At 36.2% G+C, this 20883-nt stretch overlaps 3 protein-coding genes across 6 annotated transcripts; 1 reads left to right on the top strand and 2 right to left on the bottom strand.

The window, feature by feature from the left end:
- Positions 1 to 1598: 1598 nt before the first annotated feature.
- Slmb (beta-transducin repeat containing E3 ubiquitin protein ligase slmb) lies at positions 1599 to 11450 on the bottom strand. 2 transcript variants are annotated; one of them, XM_076308894.1, is made up of 9 exons: positions 10960 to 11450; positions 5904 to 6138; positions 5630 to 5816; positions 5021 to 5477; positions 4548 to 4921; positions 4392 to 4470; positions 4125 to 4308; positions 4008 to 4055; positions 1599 to 3719 (listed from the first exon to the last, which is right to left on the bottom strand). In XM_076308894.1, exons 1-8 carry the CDS (start codon positions 11011 to 11013, stop codon positions 4045 to 4047), a joined length of 1581 nt encoding a protein of 526 aa, XP_076165009.1. In that variant the 5' UTR covers positions 11014 to 11450; the 3' UTR covers positions 1599 to 3719; positions 4008 to 4044. The 2 variants fall into 2 exon arrangements, with proteins under 2 accessions (XP_076165009.1, XP_076165010.1); XM_076308895.1 differs by lacking the exon at positions 10960 to 11450 and adding an exon at positions 8853 to 10921.
- Positions 11451 to 11598: 148 nt separating this feature from the next.
- LOC143145487 (phospholipid phosphatase 5) lies at positions 11599 to 13973 on the bottom strand. Of its 2 annotated transcripts, none has more exons than XM_076308897.1 (7): positions 13367 to 13973; positions 13037 to 13293; positions 12742 to 12847; positions 12501 to 12648; positions 12291 to 12419; positions 12031 to 12201; positions 11599 to 11966 (listed from the first exon to the last, which is right to left on the bottom strand). In XM_076308897.1, exons 2-7 carry the CDS (start codon positions 13132 to 13134, stop codon positions 11812 to 11814), a joined length of 807 nt encoding a protein of 268 aa, XP_076165012.1. In that variant the 5' UTR covers positions 13135 to 13293; positions 13367 to 13973; the 3' UTR covers positions 11599 to 11811. The 2 variants fall into 2 exon arrangements, with proteins under 2 accessions (XP_076165012.1, XP_076165011.1); XM_076308896.1 differs by having other exon boundaries at positions 11603 to 11978; positions 13367 to 13966.
- A 663-nt stretch (positions 13974 to 14636) lies between these two features.
- Positions 14637 to 20674, top strand: LOC143145926 (uncharacterized). 2 transcript variants are annotated; one of them, XM_076309773.1, is made up of 4 exons: positions 14637 to 15570; positions 15715 to 19408; positions 19493 to 19667; positions 19744 to 20674. In XM_076309773.1, exons 1-4 carry the CDS (start codon positions 15146 to 15148, stop codon positions 19965 to 19967), a joined length of 4518 nt encoding a protein of 1505 aa, XP_076165888.1. In that variant the 5' UTR covers positions 14637 to 15145; the 3' UTR covers positions 19968 to 20674. The 2 variants fall into 2 exon arrangements, with proteins under 2 accessions (XP_076165888.1, XP_076165887.1); XM_076309772.1 differs by having other exon boundaries at positions 14637 to 19408.
- Positions 20675 to 20883: the final 209 nt, after the last annotated feature.

Here is a 20883-nt window from a genome sequence, read left to right on the forward strand (position 1 = left end):
AATCATGATATGGAATCACAAAACTATTGACAGTATAGTTATTTCATAGCGACTCATGCAACCTATCACATGCATACAAGTTATAATCAGAGTTCATTCTGAAAGATGAGATACATTTAATAAATATTTTAATTCTTGAAACAATAACCTATCTTATACTTTACTTATCATGATCTACTATCAGAGCATTGTTTTATAACGATTTGAAAGATTAAAATTAGTTAAAGTCGTCTCATGAAGCAATTAGTAGTATGCTCCTACGCATCTAAACCACGCAGCGTGCATAAGAGCGAACTATGAAAGAGAGAGGGTAGCCGGAATATGGTGACTTTCCCCTTAAATGGCCAAAATCCATTTGACCTATTGTATCTAGAAGTAATATTTACTATGTTGGGAACATCGACAATGCCACCTTAAATAACAAAAAAGGAAGAAAAAAAATCATATCTCATTTATCGCGCAAAGATAGAAGCACAATTAAGCCGCATCTTCACTATGATAATCAAAAATTATTTGGGTAAGTGTTGTATTCCAATGAGTTGTAAACGTATTCGAATGCTAGTAATTAAAATATTAACGAGCAAGATATGTAAGTTGCATTAAAATTTTTAAATCATTATCATGATTGGAATGAAACACAACAATAAATATTACATTGGTAATAATCGTAGAAAATTTAGCAAAGTGTATATATATATTAAACATTTAATACAAAATTCATCGATTCCATTTGGAAGGGAACAGATATTCGTCATCCTTGAATTTTTGACAATCTATCTTTACATAGATGAAAGTATAAGTTTTATCAATAAATATGAATAGAATTATTTTAATATAAATATCGTAAATTTCATTTTATTTAATTTTTAAATATTTTTTCCGAATTAAATTTCAGTTTTAAATTTTTCAGATATAAAATTTTATTGTTTATATACAGATAATGTTTTAGATGAATAAACAATTAACGCATTTGTTTTCAAAACATTTGTTGATAATTTAATTACATCATGAAAAAAAGGATTGTCATTGATAGTGATTTCTGAATGACTATGTATTTTGGTTTTTGAGTAGTACATACCATTGTGTATGATATGTATGACATAAATAATAAAACATAATTATAACCTTCGGATTGAGGCCTTATCATTGAATCTTTTACTATAATAATAGTTCCAACTTTTTGTCAAAATCTTCACAATGTATCATAAAACATAAATTTTTCATAAAAGAATGCATTATTCCCTACTAAATAAAGATACATATCTACTCCAAATATATTAAGCATATATTATCAATCTGAAAATATTTAAATTATTACCTAAACTTGCAATTTAGTTGTTACTTTGAGTGATATGAAATGACTATAATTTTCATACCAATATTGTACATATCTTAATAGTAAAATTCTATGACACACACACACATACACACACATCTGCAAAGATTTCAAATTTTTTCTTATTGAAAATGTAATATTTTAAAATGTGTAATTATTCTGTATGTTTAAAATAAATTATAATTGCAATGGTAGACTTTTTTAAAGGTATTAAAGTCAAGGGATAATGATGGATAATCCTTACTATTAAAATTCTCCCATCTTCTTGCATAGGTATTGTATTTCGAATATAGCTTTTCCACAGCCTTCATATCATTTTTATGTAATTAATTTCATACATGAAACTTTGTGTTATTACTAACAATAAACATCACAATGTTCTCTTAAAGATATTTCTGCCATACTATTATTTCTGATAAATGTAACACCCAAGTTACAGTCAAGACGCATCACTTGTCACGAAGTTCTAAAAATGAATCAAATATTATGGACCTCTTAATTATCATGCTATATATTTCATATCCACAAATATTTGTCTCAATGATTGACTGATCTCAAGTGTAGTGTTTTGCATAATGAAAATTTTGTATTTTTATAATAATGCGTTTATTAACTCAAATGTTTTAAGACCCCACTCTAAATAAAGTATATGTACGCATTCATAGATAGCTGTAATATAATGGAGTATGTGCTTACAAAGAGTATGTTAATACCTGCTAAGATTATTATTATGCTATTTTCTTCATTAAAGTGTTCCATGAATTCAGAACATGCTGCATACTACAAAAGTATAGTTTGCACTGGAGTCCCATATATACATACCTTAAAGTTATAGAAAATTTCTCATGCCATTGTTCTAGCGTAAAAATCACAATTCTTTGTATCCAATTTGACTACATGCAATTCACAATTTTGCATAATTTTTTGCCTTCAATATAAAAATTGTTATAATAGTATATTAATGTACAAGTACTACTGAATACTATTTGTTACTTGTGTTATGTAAAAGTGAAATAACTTCACATGTTTTATCAGTAATAGTTAATTTCTTTCCTTTGTTTTAGCATGTATTCTGTTTAATTTTAATGCAAAATCTATGTTGTATAAAATTTACAATACATGCATGAAAATCAAAATCAGGAATTACATACTCATAAGTTTGCTTCGTACTTTTTAATAAGGTCAAAATATTCAAACCATTTTCGTATTATTTTTCTTAATATACACACATTAAGAAATTACTATACTTTAACAATTTTGAGAATTTGTAATATGCTTGGTCTGCTGTTTAATATACCAATGAGTAATCGAGTTACCTTTTCATGCTGACTGTTAAAAAAATACAAATTGTATTTTTGATAAATGCGTGCAAAATTTTGAAAATGATAGTTCCACTTTAACATATATTGTATTATTTAAAATGTGCTTATAATTTATATTTTTCAAAAATGTGACTAACGTAAACTTAAACAGGAGCTGAAAAATATGATTTATTCGAGACTATGAGTCAAAACATAATAATTTGTTTACAGCAGTTAAGATTATTTCAGAGTCATTATATTGCTTTTGTATGAATCAATATTTACATCTTGGTATAATGAAAATTTATATTTTAAATGCAAATGGTATTGTACCAATGGCTGTGTACAGGTAGTTAGTTTTCCATGTACTTTTCAGTATATAATATGAATCTCATAAAATTAATGTCTATGGAAATTGCTATATGTTCGATTAACGGCTGTACATCTATAATGCTAAACATGGTTATACCGCTTCACATCAGCTAGATTTCGAAGATAATGAAACATGATGGTTATCATAATCTCCGTGCATAGCAATGCCTTATCATTCACATTCACACAGGATAAGTACTCCAATCAAACGACATTTTACAATCTTCTTACCATAAATTAATTACATAAACAAATCATTAATTTACTATAATACAGCTAACATCTTATTAAATGTATCCAGCCTCCCTAAAAACGTTTTCATTTTCTTTACGTATCGTAAGTCTTTCTTTTTATAGTAGGAAAGTGGTCAACTTCTATCATGTCATAGAGCGTAGAAGAATTCCAGATATGGCCAAAGCAGACAATTATTTACATCCATGGGATGTATTTACATGGTTTTAATATACTGTTCGTTATTAAACGCAGTGCGTCAAGCGCATATAAATTAATTTATAGTTTTATGTGCCACTCCATACATCCTATTTTAGAGAATTACTTTTGCTTTTCACAGCAAACAATAAACAAAAGTCAATGACCATGTCTTTTTGAGATTCTGTTTCTGTCTAGGCGCTGTTCAATCTGGGCACTGATTCTTCATTCTTTGCGTACACTATTGTGAACACATTTAAACTCGCTCACTAACCACTTGTCTGAAATCAAATAAACCGATTAACATAACATATTTTTACACATTTCCTATTAGGTACAACATTAAAAAAAAAGTACCTGTGCAACTTGATACAATAAAATTTTATTTACATATGTAATAAACGAATATATGCACTATATGTATCTAATCCTAAAAAAAAATATATTTTCTATGTATGAGATTATAATCTGTATAATGTATTCTAGAAATAATATGTGAAATTTGAAAAATCGTTATTTTTTAAGATAGTAAATAAGATTAAAAATAAATTACTATGTATTATACTTACAATTATATCACATTGAAGAAATCTTCTTATTAATGCGTCACTCAAATGCTATAAAAAGATGTTTGTAATGTCAGAAAAGATTAAGTACAGTAAACAAACCTTTCTTATTATACTTACGAGATGGAGATCTGGTGTTAGATTGATTCACAACTGAAGCATGTATTGTTGCCGGCCCATGTAATATACTTCCATTTGATGAATTGAAGTTGAGAAAATCCCAAATTAGTATTGTATCATCGTGCGATGATGATACTATCTGGAACTCATCAAACTGAAGACGAAATACACGTCCCGTATGTTCCTACATCATGAACAAATCCATAGTTACGACTATAACGAGTAATTTTACAGAGTTAAAATAAATAAATATATGGAATATCTCACCACTAATGTACGTAAACATAGTGAGTTAGCTAAAGCACGTGGATCTAAAGCTGCTACTAAATCCCATACTTTGATCTTTCTATAATGTGAAACAATAAGTATAATAATAATATAATAATACAAAATATTATATAAGAACGAAATTTCTGTACTTACCCATCATAAGCTCCACTAACTATATGTTTGCTATCAAATCTAATACATCTGACCAACTCTTCGTGTCCTTCCAGAACACGTAAGCACGCACCACATTCAATATCCCATAGTCTGATTGTGTTATCACTGCTACCACTAACTACTAAGCAGTCTCTATATTGTAAACACGCTATACCCCGTTTATGTCCATTTAATGTTCGCACAAATTCGCAAGTAGATGTATTCCATACTTTGATAGTCCTATCACCACTAGCAGAAACGATATATTTTTCATCAAAATCAACAACATTCACTGCTGCCCTATGTCCGACGAGTACCCTTCTTAATGCAATTTCCGTTTGTGATGTCATGTCCCATACAGCTATTGAACGATCCTGAAAACAATTAGAAAGTAATGTTACCCTCTCCAATTTATAAAAGTGAATGAAAGTATCCTGATATTTGTAATAAATATATTGAAAATATTTTCTGACCTTCGAACAAGTGACCATCATGCCGTTATTAAATCTGAGATGTAAAACTGCTTCACAGTGGTGTATCAATGTGTTAACCATTTCACCAGTATTAGCATCCCAAACTCTTACAGTGCTATCAGAAGAACCAGATATTATTGCTTTGTCATCGTATTGTAAACACAGAACAGAACCAGTATGCCCTGTTAAAACTTTAATACACTGTAGCGTATTTCTGTCCCAAATTTTAATTGTATTGTCTCTAAGACCAGAGACTATCTTTTGGTCGTCGTATTGCAAACAGTAAACACCTTTTGAATTTTCACTCCTACAGTTTATTCTTTGAAGATTAAATCTTCCCATTCTCCAATTACTATCTATACTATCAATATCTTTAACTATTTTGGGATAAAGAGTTCTATAGAAATTGTGATTTGGATGACTTTCTCCTGGTCTCGGTTTGAATAAATATTGAATCCTAAAAGTAAAATGTAACCAAATTTCTGTAGTTCACTGTAATTTTAAAATTTTATACATAATTTTGCTATTTGTTTAATTTTTCATTTCATAAAATCTGCGCGTTTTAACTATTATGCTTGAGTAATAAGAGAGCATAAAGCATCAACTAACCATCCTCTCCTTTCAGCAAGGCCTCTCCAAATTGAATCTGTCCGAACTTTTCGCTCAATTAGTTTCTTCCAAAGCATTCCTTCGCTAATTACTCTATGCCATTCTTTACATACTAATTCTGCCGCAATTAATGAATCAGCATCAAGATAGGAAAGAATACTTTCTGCCACATGATCCAAACCTTTTTCTAACAACAGAAATGTTTTTCATAAAAATTTTAATACATAGATATATTTCGATACTGTAACAGAAAATTTTTAATAGGATTACTCACTTGGTAATAGAGAAATAAAATCTCTCTGCAACATTGGTTTCAGATATGCATTGATGTGTCCATGCTGATAATGACACATTCGTGTTAGCAACTGTTCAACAAAACTGACTTGTTCCGGTTCGCTCCATCTTTCAAACAGTTTCACACAAATTTCCCTCTCTTCTCCATACTGTGCAGATACCCCTGTTGGCAATTCTTTCTTGCGAGTAGGATCATAGAGTATTGTTACTGGATACTGAAAAAATATCATACAAGTTATATACAGTATATAAATATAAATATTGAGCTTTTTTAAAACAGAAAATATACAAATATTTGCAATTTAATCCAATTTAACTTTAGACCATGAAAACATTTCTTCATCAATCACTGAATATGTATTATACATTACAAGGGTCGTATAAAGAATACTCACATATATTTATTCAATGTATATTTAAATATTTCTTTTAGTACATCTACATTAAGAGTTAAGCACCATACAAAAATATGCGTAATCGCAGACCTACTACACGACAAACGTATCTTGAGGTGGAGCGTGGTACCGGGTTCTTGACCTCAGATAGACCACGCTCTCTTGTATGTACAGGACATCGAGAATGCTTGCAGAAATAGATGTTCAAACACGCAATTCGTTACTTTGATTTATAGCATTTTCTATTGTACACAGAGACAATTTATCGGTGAACGCACTCGTTATCAGTGAACGCGAGAAATAGAAATCGCGAATATTTACGAATATTGCGAGTGAAGCGGATTAAGAATTTTCTTTGAAACAAAACACGTAATCCGTGATTATCTAAATGTATAAATCAAATATTAAAAATTCAATTAATTTGCAGTGGCAGACATTTGTATAGAAAAAATGTACCGAAGGACCGTGGCCTGCGCTAATCTAATATGTATTTCGTGTCTGACCTACTTGTTACGCTTGCCACCTCTGGAAACGAAAACCCTTATAATAGACGCATATCTTGTTAAGCGTTCCACAATTAAAGTTGAACATTTCTATTGAAGAAACGAAACGATCGAAACCTTTTTGACGTCGTAACCGCGATGAGACGATTAAAGGAATTACGAATCTATAACGTTAGTATTATTTAAAACCATTTATCTTGCCATTAACATACTTTACGAAAAAACATTGTTAAAAATGTTAAGTTCCGATTCTTTTTCATTTCATTTTAGTTAAGTGCACATACGTCATCGTGCAAAAGTTCCCAAAGAGTTGCACTTTCCGTTTTCTTTTGGAGAGAGAAACCTAAACCGAACTTCACCATTATGTAATTAACGTGTAATAAAAATGCATGATAAACTATGCTTTAGAAAAAAGACTATCCCTTTTGTTTCTTTTTTTATTCGTAGAATTATTTATAAACTTTTGTATTTATAATAATCGACGAACGTAATGGTGATTGTTCATTTTTTTTTGTTTCTGTTTTTTGTTCAAGCTTTCATTTAGTAATATACAAATTAATATTATATAAATTATCGTGCATGCAAAAAGTATAAAATGCCATCCCTTATCATATACTTTAGATAAAATGCCGCCTGCTTGAGTATTTCAGTAAGATAATAGTATAAGACATTGATCGATATTATTTTGAATAATATTGAAAAACGAAAGAACTTACTGATCTTAACACCCAAGTGTATTCTGTGTCGCGTGTTTTGTTATTCCTTCGACCAATTTTTTATTTGCCGCACGAGCAAATTGTTATTCATAAATTAGTATATTTACAAAAAATACACTTAGATTCATAAATATGCGAGGAGAATATTTTTTCAATGAACCGGTTCATTGTTTAAAATTTGCTTTGACTTTCTCTCTCCAGAACAAAACTAAAAATGCAGCTATCCAAAAACTAGAAAATGGGAGAACCATATTATTATCAGGTGTATACATTGCGGCAGAAAATGATCCTTCGGTTCGAGATATTGTGATCACTGGACTGTAAAAGGTGGCATAGCAACATTGAAGAGTCCTGGCGACCGAGGGTACCTCGATCACCTGAAAATGTTTCTCCATGATGCTCCCGGCGTAACGGGATCGCGAACTCGTGTCGAATCTATGCTCTTCGTATTTCTTTGTCTTCGCGTCGTTACGTATTCCCTCTATTTTCTAATGTTGTCCAAGTGCTCGAACCACGCGAATAGTACGAAATTTGAGCAGCGAAACAATCTGTTCGAACCAAGCACTCGATCAGTCGAACAATTTGAATAAATTCTTTCACTCGACTAAATTGTAATTAGAACGAAAATTTGACGATTGATATTTATATTACTCGCATACATGAATCAATTCCAGTATCGATATCGATATCGATATCGAGATAATTTTCTGATAATGGCATCGACAAATTACGCTCTGCCGGGTATAAATTTGAAATACATGCAACATTATCGTAGACCGCTCGTACGAGTATCGGGTTACAAAGGAAAGACAATCAAGAATGAGTCGCGAAAAAGAGAATAATATCTTGCGGTTTTGAAGGTATTTATTTACGGTTACATACTTATTTCAGTTTGCCCAACAAAAAATTTTACGGGGCGGAAATTTAACACACAGTGAATTGAAAAAAAAATTAAAACGGTCTGGAACGTGGATATCTTAGGTTTCTGGTTGGGAAAATAAAATTCTTTGTCATTCAAAGGAATAGGACTAGTGAAGATAAAACGCGTTTGCAGTAGCAGAGATTTCGAAATTTCTCGTAGTCCTTGGTTATTGATATCTTTCTTTGTGTCTTTCTAAATATAAAAATGAAAAAATATGTGACAAAAAAACGAGTTTCGGAGATACACAATACATAAATTTACATGCATCCAGTTTTGAAAGACGATTGTAAATTCATAGTCGCAATGCATCGCTTCCTCGTTAACCCTCAAATATCTGTACTTACTTTTTGTGACAAATCAGGCCGAAATAACTGCAAAAAATTAAAAACGTACCGATCAATGTAGTAGTGAGTAGTATAACCGGAATGATGAGTCACTGGCAATAAATACGAGGGCTACACTTTTTTTTGGTCGACTCATGCCCCTTCCAGTAACACAATGTAGAGTTCATTTACGTCAACGAATTATGGTACACTTTTACCAAATATCCAGATACGGAAATCCAATCTTAAAGTAAATATCAACTAACGAAGTACTGTAACCATTGTGTTGCTATGGATGTTAAGAAGTGAATTGTTGGTAACGCTACACTTTAATTCACAAGACCTTCTGACGCAAGGATTGCAACTTCTTCCCTTTTTCTGTGTCATAAACAGAGACAATCTCCTCGAGATATATACATATATTTATCATTGCAGTTTGGCCTTTAATTCAATGCACGCGCAGATCACGTACTTAATTTATTATGCCCTTTAGAGAAATTTCTTATCGTAAAATATTTTATTTTTTATGCTTATTAAATTTGATTCTGATTTTCTGTATTTCACAATCTTTTTCTTTTATAATAGTTGTAACAAAGTTTAATGTAAATAATTTATACATATCTAAGTTTAATTAAGAAATAGTAGAAGGATAGAGGACAGGTCCAAATATTTGTATGCATAATTAGACAGTTTTGGCTTATACCCAATCGTGCGTACAAATCAATATTGCTGTAACGCCGTGCAACGAAGAAGAAAATATTTTTTAGTTAGAACAAGTGTACTTATTCTGTCTCTTTGATATCGAATAATTATTGATAAAAAGAGACAAACTATTATATTTCAAGAATAAAGGAATAATCGATTTTAGTGATACTTTGGTGCGTCTGATCATTCGTTGTGTATTACTTGCTCTATAACGGCCCATACACGGTCGAGGTTTACGGCTGGTTTGCTTGCGGGTTTGATCGACTAGTCTTTCTCGTGAGACTTTTTCGTGATAAAGTCACTCAAAACTGCGAATAAACTTCGATCGCGTATAAGTTGTTTAATCTGAATTAAGGTAAACTCAAATTTAGATCTTTGTCGATCGTTCCCTATTACCACGAATGTAACAACATAGAGTAGTTCAGAGTCGCGGAAGAAGCGCTGAAAAAGGGTAGGGGATTGTAAAAGAGGAGAAACAGGAGAAAGGGTGAAGAGGGAGTTAAAACATTGATTATGTAGTAACCTGTTCTCAGAGTTCGCCAAGCCTAAAGATTAGACTTGTGTTTAAGCGATCTGTCCTTTGTTCCGGCAACAAAGAAGATTATTGCCGATCAAATTAAGTCATTACCAATTAAATGTTATCACGCGTAGAGGTTCTATAACTTTCAGATGAAAAGTACTGTATTTTATATAATATTAAATAAAAGAATAAACGTTATATGTATATATGTATGTGTGCGTGTGTGTGAAAAAAAAAAAATATATATATATATATAGATTTAACAAGTAATATATTAACGGGAAGTGTTAGCGTATCGATTTAAATTCCAACTTCTGAGACAACCAACACGTTTCGTTTGATACTGTCGTTTGTATACACACTTCAAATGATTAAACTAATAAAGCATTATAAGATATTAAACAGATGTCTATATATGAAATGTATAATACAAATACAACGGTATTTGTGACCTAAATTAATACTAAAGTGTACAAATATTATAGTATTAGAATAACATTTGATGATAAGGGTAGCAGCACATATCATTTATGCGAATTATATTTTCGATACATATTTTCCTTTATCTAGATTAAAGATAACCATCTAATTATTAATACAAAAATGTATGGCAGTGTTTGTTTTACTATGAGAATGACTAAAAATGATGCAATGTAGACTTTCATCCAGTCGCGATAACTGTCATTGATAGGTACGCGTAAATATACTTTTGATAAAAAGTTTAGAGAAATAATCACAATTATTGTCACGTATGACAGTATACGATTGAATTCTACAATTTACTCATGACATATTTATCCAATTAACGATTCTCTTTGTGAAACACGTGTGACAAATATAAGGTTTTTCAGGAATTAAGGCCGATCGCGAAACGTTAGCAAATTTCTCCGTCATAAGGAAACATAAGATGGCGGTAGAATGGCGGGTCAAAAATACTAATGTATGAGCGTACCTGAAGATTCGTGTTTGTGTCGTCGATAATCTTATCCGTTTCCATGTTGATCATTTTCACGCGCAACTGGCACGATCTCGTTGATCTAGGTTGTGAGAAACAGGTCAATACGGTGGAACGTTCTTGGAAAGGGATAAAACACCGTTCGAACACTAGCGTTTGATGACTATTCAACACGACCGACGACGCTCACGAGCTTCGCCATGTACAGGAAGTTGAGACAACATTTCACCAACACAACAGCTCGTAAATAACTATGTCACTTCACGGTGCCGAGAAACCTGATACAACTTTTAATTTGCACGAAAAAGGTATATTGCAGTATGCTTCCTGCTATTCGTGAACAATATACAAAACGCGGTGTTGGTTACTTTTAACAATTTGCGAGATACTCGGTCGAATTTTGCAATTAAGAAAGATATGTGCGATCAACCGCCAAGTTAAAAAGTTTAGCGAGAAACACTAACACCATCGACTGGACTACTCCTCTTTGACTGAAACCAGCTTGGTGGCGCAACCGTACACGACACTTTCACAATGGCGTCTATGCGCGAATGCTTACTTTTATGTACGTTTCTGCGCATACTCGGAGCGCGCCATTTCAAATAATTTAAAATCCTCATTTATATTGAAATTATTTTATTTGGTAAAATAGATACTTCCTAATGGCAGAATGTTTGATCAAAATATGTATTTAATATACATTCATTGAAAATTTATGTATTGGCATTTTCTACATTCATAATTATACATAAATTATGTATAAAATAAAAACATGAAATTTCTGAAAGATCCAAACTATTATAATAATTCTTTTAATACCACCGTTTATCTCTATAAATTACTAATATATTAAATCCATTTGATCTGATCATTTCGATTCTTTGTGTTTTCTGGTTGAACTTGAAAAGTAAGTACAGCATATGGTTTATGACATACTTGTGAGTCTAATGGTGGGTAATAGTGTCTATAGCACATGTATGCCAAAAGGAATCCTATTATCGAACCTGCAACCACATCTAAAATTTGAAGTATTAGAAAACTTATTTGTATAATAAAAAATATGCCTACCTTGCCAATGATGATGATAATCACAAGTTCTACTGAGTGCAATTAGAAGAGCAATGCAAATGGGTAAAATAAATGCACATAATTTCCATGTTTGTCCTTTGCCTACTAAACTAAATGTATGTAGCTTACCAGCTACATACAATGCAATGAAACCAAAGCTTGCGAAAGCAACTGAAAAATAAATAATACTTGAAACGTTATGAAATATAATTTTTAATTAAAAACCGTACACCTCATTTATCTCTTTAAGGAATACATACACGAAGAATGTCCACTAGGGAATGACTTCTTTCCATCTCTTATCACTGTTGGATTTCCATTGCATTTAAAATCTGGATTTGTTTTTCCATCTGGAAAACATCTCCAGAAAAAATCAGGTCTAGGACGGCCTACAAGAAATTTACATATATTATTTTAGATATACATTATTTATTATTTTATAAATAAGATTGATATTTTCAAATTCTTACCAACTATAAGTTTTATAATGTCTGTAATTACACCATTGAATCCTAATGCTAAAGTAAGAGATAATACTGCTTGATATAAGTCAGTTCTGTCTTTATAAACTAAGAAAGCAAGAAAAATCACTATGGCTGGCATAAGGAATACAAGAGGCTACAAAGATATATAAATTAGTAATAAATAACTAGAACTTAGTTGTAATTTCAAGATATACAAAAATTTGGTCATTTGTGTAAAATAAATTACCCATAATATTGTAGTTGGAACATACGAATCAGTTCTTGGATTTTTATACAACCACAATTCATCCTCGTGAATTTTTCTTGTAAATGGTTCTGCTCTTTCTAATTCACTATATATATGTGTGTGTGTGTAAAGAAAATGTTAATGTTAAAAGTATATTTATTTTTTATTACAAATATCAGTGAATTATTTTTATGTCATATGGTTAAATTTAAAATAACAATGTATATTTGTATGAACAATTCTGAGAGATTGATTAAGAAATAACGTGCTGTATTATTATCAAATGAAACCTTACATAAACAATCCTGCTAAAACAATCCGTAATAATACATCAAACCAAAATCCTGTCAAGAAATCCATACTGCGTGCAACAGCCATTACAAATTTGTACATGTAGCAGCAATCATAATGGAGTTATATTTTTCTAAATTTGTATAAATAATTGTAGAATTACACAAATCCAGACGATTCATTATACAGGTGTACAGATATGTAAACAGCTGCACATTTGAATGACATTAATTAGCATGAAGTCATCCATTGTAAAATCATCTAAAAATACATATTTTCGATTATTATATAAATAAAGACAAATGTTTATCGATTACTGTATTTTATCGCCAACCTTTTTTAACAGATTAATACGATTTTTGTATAAAAATGGGTGTTAACCAATCATTTGTAACATTTTCCGGGGAGGTTGAATTTTTGTAATAGTTAATTCTTTATACGTTTACATGAAGGTATATTTAAATGAAATGTAATGCTGGTAATGTAGCATGGAATACGTTACATTTCAGCTGCACCATTTTGATTTGAACAACATTCGATTTGATGCTACCTTTGAAAATGATTCGCTGCGTTGATGAATTACATATAGTAAATGCATAAATACTGATACATACTGTAGCAGAGTATGATGCAGTTATGAGAATCAGACTTTATTGTGTACAATTGTGTGTACGTATATATATGCAACCAGAGAGAAATGCATTCCCTGCTTAATTTTAATATCACAATGGTTACAGCATTATTATAAGTATAATTGGACGCTATTACACGAAAAGTGTATCAAATATATAGTAATATATAATTGAAAATACATCAAATTACAACATTTAGGAACATTATCATTAGTTCCTGTTATCATATGCTTTCTTTGTTTTAAGATTATGACGATTTTTCGTTGGAGAATTTTTCAACCTCGTAGTTTTTTAATTTAAATTAATCCAATCTAAATTCCTCGTAGAAGAGTCATATCATGTGTTTACTTACACAAAAACATACTTAAATCTAGTTGGTTTTGGAACGCGTGGCGCCATCTAGCGGGGCAAAGTGAAAGGCTTATTTCCTCAGGAACTCAATAGATGGCGGTAGGACTCAGATTTCTTGAGGATTTATATTACGTGTTACACAAAACATATACTTAAATGTAGTCGAAATATGGGACAGGTGGCGCTATCTAGCGGTTAAAAGTGAAAGGATTATTTCTTCGGGAACTCAATAGATGGCGGTCGGACTCAGAATGGGAATTGGTGTTATATGATCTGAAATAGAGATCTCGTAAATTTAGTGATTTGGAGCGACTTTCTCGTTTAAGAACAGTGATTCTGGGAACTTTATTGAAGTGAACCACTAAAGTCTTGGAAAATGTTATACAACAATTCATTGCATTTATCCTGACCGCTTGATGTAACAATCTGGAACATTTTGGTACCACAAAACTAATATTTTTACGAGATCTACACTATGTATCGAATCTACGATACACTCCTGGGCAGAGATACAACGAACCAATGAGATTTTGCAGCAAGTTATATAATTTGGTTACCAGAGTTTTTCGTTTGTCAGAACAAAGTGTAAAGCTTTATCATGAAGGGTATTATCGTGAAAAATTAGGGGTACGGATGCAGATGAGGTATACCTTTTTTGTGGTAGGGGTAACTTGAACTGAGCCATTAGTCCCTGAAACGGCAAAAATCTGTTTACTCGGGATACTGTTCACTGCTAATTTACGATTGAGTTTTTAAGGAAATGTAAACAATTATTTTTGCTTTCGTAGTGAACATTTATAAATTGTCAAACGCTACTTGAATCATGTACAATGTGCCAAGTATCGTACCGGTTCTCACGGAGGTAATATAACCATTAAATTGTTCGCTAAAAAGCTTGTTACGTTGAAGAAACTAGGTCGGCTCTATATTCGAGTTCGTTTAGGATAGCGTCCTAACCTCTCTTTTGAATAGTACTTTTCAAAGAAGCTTCGTTATCTTTAAACGGAGAAACATGCCTGGTTTTTCGAATGTTTACGAGCGGTCTTCTACGAGGAAAAAGTTTATTGTCGAAATGTGACAAGGCATGAGACCGTTAATGAAAGATGACAAGATATGCATAATTAGTGATTATGGAGTATGACTCTGCGTCGAGTTGCGAAAGTCGTTTGAGAGATTTTGAAGCTTCGGAAGATCTCACGCGTGTAAGAGAACCACGGGAAATCGAACGTGAGACTTTGCGGGTCGTTGCTTCTCAGCCAAAGTTCAATCTGGGGACAGCAAACAAAAGTCTTTCTTCTCAGGTGATGGAATATTATCATAAGTATTCCGATAGCGCAAATTTGGATCAATACTTTTCATTGCCTGCAACCAGTGCATCGCCGGAAGCCATTAAATATTACTACAGCATATACGAGTTGAATCCCAAACGAGGTGCTAGTAGACAAGATTGCATCGGAGAAGAATATAATTTACGTTCGTACGTGCCTAGAGAAAGGAGAAGATGGGTAAGGCCGCCTCTGATTGGCCAATCATCGAATACAGATTCGTCTACCAGGTATGTTCAACCGTTATCGAATCCCCGGTCTCTATCACCCGATCTGAAACCTGTGACTCCGGAAACAATTCTGGAAGAGAAGAACGAAAGTCAAGAAATTTTAACCGAATCCATAGAACGTAAGGTATCTTCTCCAACTTCTAGCATCGCTTCTCACAAGCCTCTCGAATGGGATAGCGGAGCAGACGTTGGTTACTCTAATATATTACCTCACAATAAACAAGGCGATAAAAACTTAAGTACAATAGAACGTATGGCTTTAGCTAGAGGTTGTTCCGCCGCTTTGAGATTGGATCCCGAAGGTACTACGGAATCTGGGATGCCAGGAAAGCTTATGGGAGGTCAAAGGAACTTTAAAACGTCTATTACTCCCGATGCCAACTCAACTCCTTTGTTAGGGAATGCTTCAGGGTCGGAAAGCGAGATTGAAATCACTCCTATCGTGAAAAATCATTTACCGGGTATAATAGCAGGAAACAATATAAAGTCCAACGAAAGATCGCTTCCTAAAGACATCAAGCAACAAGATTCGTTCGCGCAGTATTTGAAAAAAGATCACAATCATGGGATGCCTAAAACGTTTACATTTAAGATGCCTTTTATGAAGCACTCGATCGATGCACGGAAAGCGACGAGTAAACAAAATACGAACAAAGAAAACATATGTTTACCGACGTCGCCATTGAAAAAGAGCACATCAATGAACACGTTGGTAATACCGCCCTCTAAATTGACATTGAAAAGAAGTCAGAGCGAGTTGAATCTATACGCCAGGGATAAGAATCGGGCTCCGTTGCCATTGATCTTTAACTCTTCGTCGTCGATCGCCACTATTGTAAATAAACCTTCCACTTGTGATAAAGTCATACAAACGAGTTTGAACGCGTACAGCCAAGAGTCTGTGGGCGTTCAGGTCTCGGTTCTCGAGGAGGAGAAGCCGCCGTTACCAAAGAGAGGTACTAGTTTGCAAAAGAGTATGAACTCGATTTTAAGGAACCCGAAGGGCACGTACAAAGTTCCAAATTCGAGGCAAAAACAAGAACCTGGCGAGACGTGCGACGCCACGGCCAGCGAACGTGGCGAGGAGACAAAATTCCAACGTAGCTGTTCGGAACCGTCGCAGAATGTGTCCAGGACGCAGACGCCCCATCCTGAGGACGTTGAGAATATAACGGGAAGGGCAAATAGCTTCGAGTACTTTCCAGGGCACATCTACGAGAACGTTCCGAACGGAAGTGGCAGCCACGTCTCGTCTTCGGATACAGGTAGGTCGCAATCTACTTTACCCAATACGAGTTCCAGCGTCAACGAGAAACTCTGGGGCGACTCGGACAGCCTGGTGAGGGATCTGGAACGAAGCGTGAACATTTTGAAGAGCCTGGTCGACGCCAACAAATGCGACAACGAGGTGAAGAAAAGACTGATACATCACGTGGTAAAGAGACTTATAACCGCCAAATACACGGACGACAAAATCGAGCACAATCTGGAGGACAACGTTCCATGGAACCCGGACGACGCTCGTAGCAAAGTGTACAGAACGGAGATACTCGAAGCTCTGACGAAGAAGCACACCACCAGCGACTCCTCGGCCGATTGGAACGCGCAGAAGGAGACCTCGCGGGGACGGAACTCTGTCGGGGTGATCGCGAAGGACGCCATTTTGGAGAGCAGCAGCGACAAGATCGACAAGAACACCGATAGAACGGAGAACGATGGTCGAAAGGCGAGGATGGGTCTCAGATCGGATGATTGTCGTCGAAGCAGCAACACTCCCACCGACAAGAGCGAGAGCTCCGAGTGTTTCTTTCCCCAAAGGGGTCGTAAAGGTAACAAGAAGATCCAGGACATATTCAATGCGAAGGAGAGGTGCAAATTGTCGCGTGGCGATTCGACCCTGACGAACAGCACGCCGCCGGATCGCAACAGAATGCTCTTGAGCGCGGTAGTGAATAACAGAAGAGGTCAGGGAAACGTTCGTTCCAGCAACAGCGCCGAAGAGGAGCAGATCGACTGGAGGTTGCTCACCACGCTGTCCGAGAGGCAGTTCGAGCTGAAGAAGTGCAGCAACTCCGACTCAGGGGACTCGAAACTGGTCAGTTACGCCGAGATGGAGAAGAGGAACCAGCTGATCTGGATCACGAACGAGATCAGTCACCTGTCCAATCTGAAGAAGCTTCTAGAAGAGCCGCGACGATTGGACAGACCTGCCAGGAAGCCCAAGTCGACGACCTTCAGACCGAAGACCGTGTCCGATTCGCAAGTCCGTGGCTTTCGGACCAAGGAGGAAGACTATCTACGAAGAAACGAATCGGACGCGCGAACCAATTCTCTGGAGGAACCGTGGTCGTCTCACTGCAACTTGGCAACGTGTCAACCGGATGGTAGAGCGAACGTCATGATACAACGGGTCAAGAAGAGGAACAGCTGCGCGCAGACGGCCACCAACGTCACCGGTGCTCACTCCAAGACTGGCGGGGAGATCGTGTCTGCCTCGAACACGCAAAACTCCACGACTAAGCTGATCAGCACAGGTGTGCAGACGGTCCCTCGGGAGGCGTCCGCCATCCCCACCTTGATCCAATCGGAGATCGTCCACTACATCAAGTGTCCTGCTCACGACGCCATGCAGTTCCAAAACAGTTGTACACGGAGCACGGAGGCCAATCAGTGTCCAAAGCACTGCTCCATTCAGAACGTGGTAACCGCTTGCGTGTACTGTTTGCAGGAACAGAAGGACCGTCCAAACAGGTACAAAATGGACAGGATCCACGCGAACGTGGACCACTTTCAGGAGGAGGTCTCTATCGGCTCACAGACACCGTTCGATCGAATGAACGGCGACAGCACCGGTTCCTCCGAGATGGCTCATCCCTGCGCGACCAAGGAGGTCAGCCAGTTCAGGCAGAAGGAGACCAAGAACCAGATAAACGCCTCCAAGTTGAAACATGCCTGCGAGTGCGGTAGACGCGAGAACAAGAGACCATCGTCCAAGGGATGTCAGACCTGTTCCACTCCGCAGCCACTGGAACACGGTAAACTCGCCAAGCGCGACAATTGTCAGAAGAAGGTGTTCTACTCGCGGGAGCGAGAGGACGGGATTTCCAAAGGGTGTAACTGCACCAACGCCTGCGAATGCGAGAAGAATCAAAAGGGCCGGGCACCGATCCCCTCGGGTTCCTCGGGGTACGGTCAGGATGGCAACGGACGTGTCTCCAGCTTCGAGCAGAACCCTCGCACCAAGTTGTGCGAGTGTTCCACCGACTGTAGCTGCGAGAACAATCGCGAACCGGAGACTCGTAACTGCAAGTGTCATTCGAACGGAACCAAAGCTCAACACAATCCCACGCGTCACTATGGTCACCGGGCGGAGGCTCATTGTACGAGCAACGGGCAAGACGGTGACACCATTCAGTACAAAGTGCAGAACAGCCCGAAATGCGACTGCGAGAAGGATTGTTCGTGCAACAACCGAGCGGCGAACAACGGCGAGGAGAAGCCGCCGCACGGTAGGGGCTGCAACGGCCTCGTGAAACCAAATTACACCGACGAAGCGAGCCAACCGAGCGACTCGGACAGAGATTGGAAATATTGTCGTCGTTGCGGCGCCGCTTGTCACAACGCGAAGATATGTAGTTATCAAACGTACCCGAAACCGGTCGCGTACGAATTGTCGTTCGCCAAAGAGGACGAACGAAAGAACGATGGCTCGGGGGCGTTGATGAAAGTGCCATTACCGAATCGTACCGTCAATGGGAGTAAAACCGATGGCTGTGGCTGTAACACGGTAAAGAAAATTAGTCCCAGCATGGGCGCACCGCGGAAGAATACGTTGCAGGTAAATGTGGAACGTGTACGGTACACGAGTCCGAAATCGTCCTTGCATTTTTCCTGTACTAACGAATCTGTTCAACCGTTCAAGGATTACTTGACCAGAAACAAAGCGGAATTCGTGAGTAACGCAGAAACGCGTCGGCAGTACATGTCGGAGATATCTCATCTGCGATTGTTGCGCAAAGAGAAACGGATACAGTTGCTGGCGATGGCTAGTACGTCGGGCGTCGTCAAATCATCGAAGGCGTCTTCCAAACCGATAGGTAAACACATAGGTTGCTCGACAGAGTCCATTTTTTTTTCGCTTTCGTCCACTGAAACAAAACTTTTCATCCTCAGTTTGCGCGCAGAGAAGAGTCACCGACGAGGAGATGAGAGAAAGGCTGAAAAAACGGTACCTTCGTTTGAACGAGGTGCGGCACAAAAGACGACAACAGGAAAAGCAGGAAGAGGCGCGACGTAACAAGCTGATGGCCAAAATCTTTTGTAAAAAGTTACAGCAGAAGGTACTGAGAGGCCAAGTGGATCTGTCTCAGAGCGTTAGCGTTATATCCAACATGTAACGTTGGAGACACGTTATGCGTGTCTCTGCGTCAATAACTTTACGTCAATTAGCGAATCGTGGTCCGGCGGTTAAATAAGACCAGAGCGGAGCGTACAAAGTATTTTGCCTTTCGGACCGGAAGGACCATTAAATTTCAAGATTTTCTTTCAGAGATCGTTTTAGGAGATAAAAATTTACGACGACCCAAAAGAGTATCAGTCTCCGTAGTATGGTTAAGAACCAAAGTATTATAATACGCGTTCCGCAAGATTTGTGCCTATATATCATATCTACGATATTTACATATCGAACATGAAGAAATTCGTCTTGCCAAGGTATTTTCGTACTAAGGATATACGTTTAGAAAACGTTGCGCGTAAGTTAGATTCTATTCGACGATACGACAGTAAGAAATTTTCATTCTGTCGCGAAACGATAAGGAACTTTCTCATGACGTGGAAGCTTCGACGTTTTACTGGTAAAGCGTTCATCGAAGTTCGTTGCGTCGACGAAGCGTACGACCGAACCGAATCGCTCGTTCGTCTGAAACCGAGATGCTTTAAAACGACGAAAGTAGTTGTTAGTACCTGAATCACAGTACACAATTCTTTGTTACTCGTAAGACTTAGATAATATAGTCCCTCGGATTTTTCTAATATTTTACTTTTTTGTATGACGATTAATACTTGTTTTGGTTGTTCCGAATAAAGTGAATCTATGCGTCAACCGTTCTCCAGTTCTTCCATGTCTCGCGACACCAGCTCAAGACGAAGCCATCGATCTACGAAGTACAGACTCGCGTGTACGTCAATTATCGTTCATTACCTACTTAAACTTGCATTCTCTTGCAAGACACGCGCACCAAGCGCGCCACGTTCGTTTACAAGGTCGCAAACTATAATTCTTTGCATCTGACTCGTGGCGTGCAACGTGAC

This window comes from Ptiloglossa arizonensis, chromosome 4 (assembly GCF_051014685.1).
Source record: "Ptiloglossa arizonensis isolate GNS036 chromosome 4, iyPtiAriz1_principal, whole genome shotgun sequence".
NCBI classification, from domain to species: domain Eukaryota; kingdom Metazoa; phylum Arthropoda; class Insecta; order Hymenoptera; family Colletidae; genus Ptiloglossa; species Ptiloglossa arizonensis.